The sequence below is a fragment of the Rattus norvegicus genome, chromosome 6 (assembly GCF_036323735.1).
Source record: "Rattus norvegicus strain BN/NHsdMcwi chromosome 6, GRCr8, whole genome shotgun sequence".
NCBI classification, from domain to species: Eukaryota; Metazoa; Chordata; class Mammalia; order Rodentia; family Muridae; genus Rattus; species Rattus norvegicus.
Window position 1 is genome coordinate 145,956,848 of NC_086024.1, and position 11,924 is coordinate 145,968,771.

An 11,924-nucleotide genomic window follows, 5' to 3' on the forward strand; every position below is an offset into this window, starting at 1 on the left:
TTGTCATAAGAAGAATGGCATGTGATTCTAAATGCTCGTACACAAATGAAAGATCTTAGCGTTAGCTTAAAATGGAGTAGCTCAAAATTACAGTCATGTGATGCTGAGTTTTTCTAATTCCTGCATTTTTGAGGAAACAGTGGTTAACGCCTCTATTTACTCTCATGCTCAGCATTTAACTTTTTAATAGCCCTGCCTCTTTTCCTTCCAGAGGATAGGAGGATAGAAAGATAAAATAACTATTCATAGGAAGGAGTCTTCCTTCAAAGCACTTCCCTCCACCTTTGAGGATGATGGTATTGATTAACGTTAAACCCCAAATTTGAACAACTGTATATTAGGTTCTTAAAATGAATATCATTATGGAAGGAGACCAAAGCAATGAAGTTAATTCTCTTTTATTTGTTAAACGGAGTTCCCTCCTTCCCCCACCCCTTCCTCCTTCTGGGCTGGCCTGTCACGCCTTCTCAACACGCTAAAATCATTCAGAGGGGCTTGCAGAGAGAAACACGACATTTATGGTAAGCGTTAGCCTTCAGAGAAAGAAAGCAGTTCATTAATTTACTTCAGACTTCCTTCTAAGTATGTGGATGTCCCTTACTCCCTTAATCAATAGATATGATGTACAGTCAATACCCCTACACATGGAAAAAAAAAGGCTCAGAATACAAACCCCTGCACTACAAACATCAGGTCTAACTGCAGATGAAATTTATGCAAGGGATGAAGCCCTACTTTGGACTTCTGCATACCCCAGGAGAATTTTTTTTTGACATCTTCAGAACCTACAATACACTTGAGAACAACAATTAAAAAAAAATGTCTCCCAAGTCAAAACACAGCAGTTCTCTCATCTACTCACATTTTAATCAATTCCCCCTTTAGGATTAGACTTCTGAGAGCCTTTCTAACAGGGTAAAATAGGAATTACTGTGGTTTTTAAATGCATGAATATTCAACAAGGACTGGATTTTCACTCTTTATACTGGTACTGGCCTTTTTGGGGCTTAAGAAGTTCTGTTGTGGTGACCACAGAATTGTAATGACATTTCTGAAGGCAGCTAATAATAAAAATAGCAAGCAAGTGACTAAAATGCAGTGAATTTGAAGTAAATGCGCACGATGACTCGAACACACTCATAGATGGCCTGCTCAAACCACAGACGCTCCTGTAAATGTAACCCGAAAAGCTCACCTCCATTCTTACATAAATGGTACCAACATATTTCGGTCATTCTAATTTTTCTGTCAGAAAGGCACAGTAGGGTTACCTGAGAAAACTTCTACACTGGGTAAAAGGCTCCTCAATTTCTCATCCAATGGGAGAAAAACACACCCCTTACTCCTCTTTGCATCTAATCCTTTTGTAATTTTACTGCGTGCCACGGGGCAAACACACCTCCTCTAGGATATGCACTTCCAAAGCTGAATCCCACCTCTCAAAGAGGGTAAAGGCGACCAGATCAAAGTAACGACTCAAAGGCGCAGGCGCACACTTGCCCCATATCGCTACCCCCTTCCAATCTTTCTATTTGACCGAAACATCAGGAAACGGAAGGTAAGTATCAAAATTTTCTTCAGAACTATACTGAAAGAGTCCGGGAAGCTAAGGGGGAAAATCACTCCGCTTTTTATGTTCAAGGGACAGAGGAAGTTAGTGATTTGAAGATAGGGCTTGGAGTATTTATTTATGGGCCTCACTCAACTTCGCAGTTTCTCTATCCAGATCGCCAAATCTCTTACGCACGTACACTTTATTGTATTGTTTCGATTCCCTACCCCCAGCTTTGGTGCTCGCGCGCACGCACACATCCATCTTCCCTCTCGATCGCGCGCACCCACTCTCCACCTTCATCAAACGCGCACGCGCCTCTCCGCACCCGGGATTGAACATACTGTCGCTCCTGACTCCCTAAGAAAGAGGGACTCAGCTACCTTACCCACTTTCCAGTTCTGTCCCTGACCCCCTTTGTCACACATCCTCTCGGTGCTTGCACCACCATTGCCTGCCCTTACTAGGCCACGTTTTTGTGACCCTGCCCAGCCACCCTACGCTCTCTACATGGTTCACTTCGACGTGGGTCACACTCGCGATCACTTTACACGCGCGCACTCGCACACTCTGCGACACTCGCACCCCCCACACTCCCGCCGGCGCCGATGACCTCACAGCGCGCGCGCCGCGCGGCCCGGCGAGGCCGCAGATTGGCTGGCCGCGCCTCCGCGGCACTTCAAAGCCGGAGAGGGAGCTACAATTGTGGCGGAATGGGCGGAACTGATCATTGTATTGCACACCTCTAAAAAAAAAACACTGCCTCTGATTTATCAATATAAAAAAGATCCTCTGAGAGGAGGAGGGCGCTTCTGTGTGATGGCAACTTCACTTCTAGGGGTGAGTCTCAGGATCTTCTCTTGCTGGTTTAATTAGTTTCCTTTTATTGCCTATCGGAGGGGGTTAAAGTCGCCCGGCCAGGCCACGGGCTATCAGTCTCTCTATTGAGAGCCACCCCCCCCTCCCTTAAATACAAGTGAGTTTAGAAAAAAGAAAGAGTTGGGGGGGTGGGGAGAGGAGGCAGAGCCACTTTTTTTTCAGCACTGGAAAGGTTCGTAGGGCATTGAGACCCGCCACCTCGCAGAGCCCGGCCGCTCCCTGCTCGGGAGAACTGAGCGTAGCCCCTAATATACGCGACGATTTCGAAGGGGACCGCGAGTAAGTTTTTCCCTCCTGGGCATACTGCAGATTCTCCCCCTTTCCTTCCCCTTAATATTTTTCCTCAGCCCGCTTTGTATTGCAGGTACGTTGAGCTCGTTTTATTTCTACCATTATAGATAGATATAATGAGAGAGAGAGAGAGAGAGAGAGAGAGAGAGAGAGAGAGAGAGAGAGAGAGAGAGAGAGAGAACTAAAAGAAAAAAATGGAAGAGCGAGTAAGCCTTAGGCCAGGGAGAAGAAACTAAGGATGGGTTGAGGGGCATCGGAACAGAATTTTCAAAGCTCTCTCGGGATTGCAGGGTAGCAATCTTAAATGTAATCCAGAGATTTCTCCAGGTTGTAAGGTAAAAGGAAACTTCTCCCTCCCTAGTCTGGATCTGGACTTTCTGTTCGTTTGGTCGAAAGCTTCTAGGGCTTTGTGAACACAAGAGTGCCGTCTTAAGTGAGAATTCTTGTTAAACTCTTCTTTAGCTTGGCGTTTTGCACCGGAATCAGACGCCCGCAGCCAAACTTGTCCCCTCCTGTAGAGTAGGAGGCTGACGGGCTCCGGGGCAGCTGGGGGTGCAGGGTAAGTTGGTGGCAGAGTGCCGCAGTGAGAGATGGGCAGCAGTGGGGCGTCTGAAGGCTACCAGGAGACTAATGCACATTTCTTTCCTCCCTCCCCCACCGGCCCTTTGCCCACCACCCCTCCCCCACCCTTCTCCTCCGCTCCGGTCTCAGGAAGAACCGAGGTTGGGATCCACTCCTCTGGCCATGCTTGCTGCTACCTGTAATAAGATCGGCAGCCCCAGCCCGTCTCCCTCCTCCCTGTCGGACAGCTCTTCTTCTTTCAGTAAAGGCTTCCACCCTTGGAAACGCTCCTCATCTTCCTCCTCCGGCAGCTGCAACGTAGTGGGTTCCAGTCTCTCTAGCTTCGGCGTGTCGGGGGCCTCTCGGAACGGCGGTTCGTCCTCCGCCGCAGCGGCGGCGGCGGCGGCCGCGGCGGCGGCGGCGGCCCTGGTGTCCGACTCGTTTAGCTGCGGAGGCTCGCCCGGCTCCAGCGCCTTCTCTCTCACCTCCAGCAGCGCCGCCGCAGCGGCCGCAGCTGCCGCGGCCGCCGCTTCCAGCTCGCCCTTTGCCAACGACTACTCTGTGTTCCAGGCCCCGGGCGTCTCAGGGGGCAGCGGCGGCGGCGGCGGGGGAGGCGGCGGCGGTTCCGGAGCGCACTCGCAGGACAGCTCCCATCAGCCGGTGTTCATCTCCAAGGTGCACACGTCGGTGGACGGACTGCAAGGCATCTACCCGCGCGTGGGAATGGCGCACCCGTATGAGTCGTGGTTCAAGCCCTCGCACCCGGGCCTTGGTGCCGCGGCCGACGTGGGCTCCGCGGGCGCCTCCAGCTGGTGGGATGTGGGCGCGGGCTGGATCGACGTGCAGAACCCCAATGGGGCAGCAGCGCTGCCCGGCTCTCTGCACCCGGCCGCCGGGGGCCTCCAGACGTCGCTGCACTCACCGCTGGGAGGCTACAACTCGGATTACTCCGGCCTGAGCCACTCGGCCTTCAGTAGTGGTGCCTCGTCGCACCTGCTCAGCCCTGCAGGACAGCACCTCATGGACGGTTTCAAGCCCGTATTGCCCGGCTCGTACCCGGATTCCGCCCCTTCGCCGCTGGCCGGCGCGGGCAGCTCTATGCTGAGCGCGGGGCCCGCGGCGCCCTTAGGGGGGTCTCCACGCTCTTCTGCGCGCCGCTACTCCGGCCGCGCCACCTGCGACTGCCCCAACTGCCAGGAGGCTGAGCGTCTGGGCCCAGCGGGAGCGAGCCTGCGTCGCAAAGGGCTGCATAGCTGCCACATCCCAGGCTGCGGCAAGGTGTACGGCAAGACGTCGCACCTGAAGGCGCACCTGCGCTGGCATACCGGCGAGCGGCCGTTCGTGTGCAATTGGCTGTTCTGCGGTAAGCGCTTTACGCGCTCCGACGAGCTGCAGCGGCACCTGCGGACCCACACGGGCGAGAAGCGCTTCGCCTGCCCGGTGTGCAACAAACGCTTCATGCGCAGCGACCACCTGAGCAAGCACGTGAAGACACACAGCGGTGGCGGCGGCTCGGCGGGCTCCGGTGGCGGCAAGAAGGGCAGCGACACCGACAGCGAGCACAGCGCGGCGGGAAGCCCGCCTTGCCACTCCCCTGAGCTTCTGCAGCCTCCAGAGCCCGGCCACCGCAATGGCCTGGAGTGACTGTCGCAATGCCTCCCACCTGAGTCCCGTCGGGCTTGTGTGCCTGGACTGGGCTCTAGTCTAGGCTAGCTGTCTCACTCTCTTTCCCCCAACTTCCCATTTTCCCCCTCACCGGGTTTCCGCTCTTAAATTTTATTAAAAGGATGTGGACAGTAAGTAGCACACATCGGTGGCTGGATCCTTGGCTCCCTTCTGCACGGTGACAGCCATGCGGGGCGCAGTGGGAACCGGCTCCTCCAGCTCTGGGCTGGCGGAACTTTGAGGAGGCTGCAGCCTCTGGAGTAAGGACAGGATTAATGGGGTTGTCTGGTAGACCACCGGCTTTTGCGGCCTTGGAAAGAACTGTGCTCAATCGGCTTGAGCCGCAGCTGTTAGGGAGAGGGATGCGGGAGTCCAGATAAGGAATCCCCTCCTGGACGCCCCTTGGACGACTGTCCCGTGATGAGCACTACACTGGTGGGAGGACTACTGCACCAGACCCGGTTAGCAGAGTTTAGATCTACCCATTCAGCTCTCTGCCTAGGTCTTTGTGCCCTGCGGGTGAACCGATGAGAGTTCTGCGAACCGGAATCAATGCGGCCACCCTGGTCTTTGTAACTTTTTATTTTTTAACTGAAAAACTGAGAGGAAAAAAATAAACAAGCAATCTTCCTCTTAGCTTCCCGTTTAGATAGTTTCCCTCTGCTTGCGAGCACGTCTTTCTCTCCAAACTGCTAATATTGATCCCAAAGTTATTTTGATCACCATAACTTATGGGGTGGGGGCGGGAGTGAGGGTAGGTGTCTTTTCTTATGCAAAAATACCCCCTTTCCGGTGAGACCAGATTAACCATCTTCGCGTTTGTCCTTTTCTACCTCGTTTTTTTCACCATTCCCAAGCATATTCCCCCAACCTCCCACACCACCGCCACTTTTGGGTTAGTCCAGGAGTCAATTTAACCTACTGATTTCTGTAAATTATTTGCAAGTCATCGAATATTTTAAGGATTAAACTTTTTTCTTTGTGATTTAAACTCAAGTGAAGAAGCTATTGTTTATTTCAGTTGAGGCTGTAGTTTAAATGCCAAAAGAGGGAAATGGGGGAACATTTTTTTTTAATTCTTTGTAAAATATATCTGAACCTAATGGTTTGTACCACTGGAAAATCGTTCTAGATTAGTTTCCCATTAAACGTGACTCCGCCTGTGTGAGGTGTGAGGTACATTGTCCAGGAGACGATTTTGTATAGTATTTTTCTTGTACATTACTTCCGGTAAATATTTGAAAATATATTGAAGTAAACTTGATCTTTTTTTTTTTTTCTTTTTCGTCAGAAGGAACTATTAAGAGTTATTGCTGAGGTTCTGATGAACTGCAGGATTTTTTGTTTTTGTTTTTGTTCTTTTTCCTGAACTCAATTCTGGAGGTGCAGAGCCACACACACGCACTTTCCGGGCCTAGTTTTGCTCGCATATGAATTTAGATAGGTATCAAGCTGTATCTAAGACACTATTTGATAAATGTTGGATGACATTTAATTTAATGGCGCATGTACTTATTTGCATTTGCTGGCAGTTCAGGTATAATTAAAGTGAGAGTTCTCCTATATTTCATAATAACGGGGTCTGCCAAACCCATGTATTAAATAAATTGTCCAAGTGATACTCGACTAACTTTGGCCTTTGTGTATTTCCTGAAGGTGATATTGTTAACTGTTGACAAACACTCCTGACACTACATTTAAGTGTTGTTTGCAGAGTCTGCAAACTAACTATTCATTGTCATGTTGAAATAATTTGGATATTTCACATTGAAATGAAAAGCCTTTCTCTGGAACATTAGACTTGCATTTTAAATGCATGAAATGTAATTGATTTATTTGTAATATTTTAAATGGTATTAATAAACTCAGAAAAAAGACTAGGTCAGTTAATTTGTATTTTTTTCCCCTTTTAAAACTGGGCATTTGCATTTTATCTTCAGTTTTAATGTCTAATTTAAACAAAATATGACCCTGTTTTTTTGTGGTAATATTTAAATATTTGCCTTTAAGATATTATGTAGATGGAAGATCTATTTGGCAAAGCTGTCTTCTTTGTTTACCAAGATAAAGATTATAGTGTCTAAGATATGTAATTAATTATTTACCATTAGATTTAGCTCAGCACCAGGATTTATTGACCTCTTAAAAGTTGTAGTAATTCACAAACAATTCAAAGAAATTCCATGTTGCTACTTCCTTCTCAGTCTCCAGAAGGAGTCAGGTTGTTGGCCTTTGATTGCATTTAGTAGTTGAAAGGCCAAGACTTAGATGGAAGATCAATACATCTAAAATAAAAGCATCATTTGGGGAAACCTTCTGTTAGGAGGCAGAGGGGGTCAAGCTAACAAAAGCTTGTTTTTTTGGCATTCTATGTCTTAGCTAAACATTCTGCAGAGGTAAATATCAGTAGATTCCTGTTGAAATGAGTTATCTGTTCTTTAAAAGTCTCTAAACAGCCACCAAAGAAAAGGAAGGTTAAACCTTAATCTATCTACGAGGCTATTGTTCAAAGGTGTCAATGATGCCAATAAAAAACATTGTCTTGTTATGTCTAAGTGCATTTAAGCAATGGGTGTTCCTTGAGCCATACTTTGAAACATAGTATACTTTAAATGTTGATTGATGTTATATCAAACTATTTCACTATTAGATTAATATTATTTTGAATCAAACTTAATAAAAAGTTAGTGTGTTGAGATTCTAATAAGTTTAGCTTCTTTCTTTCTGTTTGCATGCTCCTCACTCAGTTCAGTCTTGGTATCCATTTTGAAATGAAAAATTTGCATTGAGGTTTATGTAAAAATCATACTACATAGAAACAAATGAAAAATGCAGAGGGTTATAAATACTATATAAAGCCTGGGCAAAAGCAATCAGATTTGTAGTTCAGTATGTTGTATAATACAGTTGGTGCCCAAGTAGTAGCCTTTATCAAGTTGTTTACTTTGTATACATATGGAGGCCTCAAGCCCTTATGGTTATAAACAAGTTACCTAGTTTGGGATACTGTGGCTCTAAGAAATGGTTACTAAGAAAAATAAAACAGTTTCTGTCACTTTTTTTCCCTAGGAATAATGCAGAACACAGTTTAAGTGTTTCTTTTTTGTTGAAACTTGCAGCAGCTGGGGGATACCAGAGGCCAGTTCTACAGTTAATGTAGAGGCAGGTAAGAGGACAGTTGCTTGGCAAATTTATAGGAATGAATACTTGATTTGAGAGATGGGTTGTGCCAAGGAGGGAGAGTTTTTGGAAGATGATTTCTTTGGGGTGCAGAAATCGGGGCTTATTTTCGTGTTGTAGGTGTTCTAACTTTCACTTTCTTCCTTCAGCTTCCCTCACAGTATAGCTTGGCTTTAGTTTGTTTTGCTTAGCATGGAGCAATTTTTTTTTTTTTGTTTGTTTTTTGTTAGCAGTATTTCTAACTTAGTTTAGCACAGAGTGGTTAGAATCCCCCTTTGGGGGCTGAACATCATGTCTCTTTAGGGAGGAAGTAAGATGAAACACAAAAGGGATTCTTTTCTGTGTAGTCTGATAATGGCTAGAAACTCACTCCCATGAAGCCAGAGTAGCTGTCACTTTGAACCAAAGGACAAGCTTCCGGGCTTGCAGATCAAGGTAGAGTCAAACTAGCTGTTGACCCAGAGGTCAGGCCTGCATGTATCAGCCCATCCTCCGGAGACTGGGAAGGCACTGCGCTCCCCTCCACCCCCTCCCCCACCCCTGCCAAGGGTTGGTGCTATCTAGCCTTCCTAGTTCCTCCCTCAACACTTCCCCACCCTCCTTGCCTTTTCCTAGCTTCTTTATCACCTTTTTAGAAGAACTTGTTCACTTAGGTATGTGACTGATTTGGTAAAGGTTGACCATCAACTAAGATATGCTATGCAGGATACCTGATTTAAACCAATGTGAGAGATGCTGGACAATTTTCCTGGGTAGGCTTGTCTCTCCACTGCCCTTTTACTCCAGTCTGGGCATAACTTCTCAGTTGGGCTCCTTAGCTAGGGAACCTGCAACCTGAAGTACTAATGAGCTGGACTTGTGCTTCTTAAGTATACTGAGAGTTCTACCATCAACACTTTGTCTCTCCGTGAATTGTTTGGTCAGGTCATTGAATGAAAAAAATTTTTTTAAGAATAAATGTTTTATTTGTTTTTAGAAGAATGCCTCACAAGTCAGAGGACTTGGGGTGTGTGGGGAGGGGGAGCTGGTTAATTAAAGCAAACATGTATAGGGTAAAACTAGATATAAATATCCTCAGGCTGCCTAAGAAAATAAAGATAAATTCTACTCATTTGTTTTGATGAGGTATGATTTGATCCCAGTATTTTTGAATAAGTATGGTTTTAACTTTTTCTGCCTTTCTTTTTTTTTTTTTTTTAATGTTTGTATCTAAGTGGGCATTTCTATTTATCCCTTCCCCTCACTAAAAATAACTAGAGATTCGGGTATCCTGCCTCCCCTACCCGCGCGCGCTTCTTTTCCGAAATAGCCTTAAAATTCTACGACTGACTTTGGAGAGAAGATGTTGTGTAAGAGGGTAATGCTGCTTTCAGCAGTTCCCTGAGTGCTGTCCTCCAAAGCGTTTTTGCCCAGTACAATGGTTGCTGTTCCTAAAAAAAAAAAAAAAAAAGAACCAAGATGCAGAAGTAGTTTGTGTCCCTATTTTCTGCTTCCGGATCAGGGGACAGCCGGGGTAATCCCTGCCAGTGTCCTTGACTCAATCCCCTGGTTCCTGGAGGAAGAGTTCGTGGCCACCTTGTAGTCTCTCCCTGGGAGCTGAACGTTAGTTCATTGCTGCTGGTGGGAGGGAAAGAGTCTATTTTATTTTAGTCCCTGGACGCGTGTTTAATTTAATTTAATTTCTGTGGGGTCTCTTGGCAGCAGAGAAGTCGGTTTCTACATTGGCTTTGATTCCTGAGGAAAGTCGGTACTCCTAGAACCCTGGGAATAGAGAAGGGCTTGGAGTGACTTGGCTTTAGGCAGAATGCGTTCGCTACAAACCAGTCCCTTATCGTTAGTTTTAAAGCCATCTTTTAAAGCTCGTATAGTTGGGTTCTTGTTTGCAGTACACTCCCCAGTTTGACTGTCCTTGCCTTAAATTCTGCTGAAGGCTCACTGGAAGTGACAGTATTGTGCCGAGTTCTCCGCGGGCTCCCAGTTTTCCCGGTTCTTTGGAAACAACCAGGGAAGCCGGGGAAGAGTTCCTAGCTGCTCCCTTTACCCAAACCCCATTCCCTTCAGCTTGGCGTTCTTCACGTGCAGGCAAACAGTCCTAGGGAAGATCCCCAGTCGCCCCAGGAAGGCTTCCAGCTGCTAAGCTGCACCGGCGCCAGCTGCTCCCGGGTAGCAGTGGAAGCCTGGGGTGTCGGAGGTGCTTGTGCTGGGACCCTCTGGGCTCCCGGCGCACACAAAGGCTAGGCGGCCGCCTGCACCTTCTACGCGGACAGCGAGCGCCACCCTGTGCCGGGCGACCGCGCTGCAAAGCCGGGAGTCTGCGGTTCTCCAGCCTGACCTTGGGCTCCATCAGCATCCCCCCCCCCCCCACCAAACCGCCTTGCCACTAAGTCTGGCTCCTAGAGAAAGCTTGTGGTGGGTTTTTTGTTTTGTTTTGTTTTGTTTTGTTTTGTTTTTTTTCAGGTTGGTTGGTTTGAGTTTTGACTTTTGACATTTTTGTTTTCATTTAATTTTTTTTTTGTTTGTTTTTTTGTCTTTCTGTTTTTGGATTTAGGAATGTTTAGCCACTTAACAGAGAAGAGAGTTGGTAGGAAGGTACAGATTCATAGTACCTAGAGCAGAAGAAAACTTTTCTTAAAGCCTTGTACCTAAAACTCACCTCTTTTATCATCATCGTCATCGTCATCATCGTCATCATCGTCATCATCGTCTTTCAATGTCTCTGCTGCTCCACTTTATTCTTTGGGCCACTGAGAACCAGGACACGCTAGCAATCTTCTCCAGACCATATCGGTGATATTTAAAGAGACCCAAAAGAAAGATCAACCGTTTGGAAAGAGTAGACTCATTTGGAGAATGTGCCTGTAGCATCCAGGCTGTCTGAAGAAAAGAGCCGGCATTTGGCAAAACTTTTCCCATCATGGACTTTTGTAGACCCCTCTAGGCCCTAGACCTATGGGTGTTTGTGTTAACTGGGATCTACTTTGTATCCTTGAGATTGGCCAAGGGTCAAATTTTAAAATTATTGATGGTGCCTGTGCACCATTTTGTATTGGTATGACGCACCCTCAGACTGAGGCTTTGTGGAAACTCGTCTTAAACACTAACAGGGATGCATACCTGTGCAAAACTGGGCTCTCATAGTTACTTCTGTAGTTAAAAATCCTCATTTCCACTGACTCCCTACCTATAGCGGGAAAGGAAAGGTTCTTTATTTGGTGCGTGGTGTGCCCAACACAAGTAAAGCAAAGTGCTTGCAGCGGCGGGTACCAGTAATGTGGCCACCCGCAGCTCTAGAACATAATTGACAACTCCCCCTTCAGAGCACCAGTCTCCTCCCTGAAACCAGCTGGTGACTCTAGCCCACCCCCACCCCCATCCCCACCGGTCCGGAAAGCGGGGAAGCACTGGAATGCTGCGTTCTCTCACCCTATTGTGCCTAGGTGTTGCAAACCACTAAAGGACAGAGCTTTGTGCTTTGATCTCGTGTCCCTGCCATTCTGTAGCACAGAGGGGTGAGTTTAAATTAAATTTCTTTCTCTGCTGATAAGTTCTAATGGGCCTCAGAAGGTGAATAATTATGCAGTAACATTTCATGGGTTGTTGGAGTGGGAATTCCCACTGCGCTGTCACCAGGAACAGAATGTTCAATGCTAAATGAAGCTTCTCAAGTAAGCCACAAGTGTCTTTCAAATCCCCGTGCAGATAATCTAGGACATTTCTACTTTTATCTTTCTTGCCTCTGCTAAGCAGTGTTATTTTTTCCTTACATTCAAGTTTTATTGATGACTTTTTAAAAACG

At 46.9% G+C, this 11,924-nt stretch overlaps 1 protein-coding gene across 1 annotated transcript; it reads left to right on the top strand.

Moving 5' to 3' along the window:
* Positions 1-2,371: 2,371 nt before the first annotated feature.
* Positions 2,372-4,977, top strand: Sp8 (Sp8 transcription factor). The gene is made up of 2 exons (NM_001191774.1): positions 2,372-2,392; positions 3,434-4,977. The coding sequence occupies exons 1-2, from the start codon at positions 2,372-2,374 to the stop codon at positions 4,925-4,927; spliced, it is 1,515 nt and encodes a 504-aa protein (NP_001178703.1). The 3' UTR covers positions 4,928-4,977.
* The last annotated feature ends 6,947 nt before the right edge of the window (positions 4,978-11,924 follow it).

What these genes read in the sequence shown, in the direction of transcription:
- Sp8 (NM_001191774.1), top strand. Translation starts at nt 2,372, where the DNA reads ATGGCAACTTCACTTCTAGGG. An exon ending in TGGCAACTTCACTTCTAGGG is followed by an intron (nt 2,393 to 3,433) that starts GTGAGTCTCAGG and finishes CTCCGGTCTCAG; the next exon opens with GAAGAACCGAGGTTGGGATC.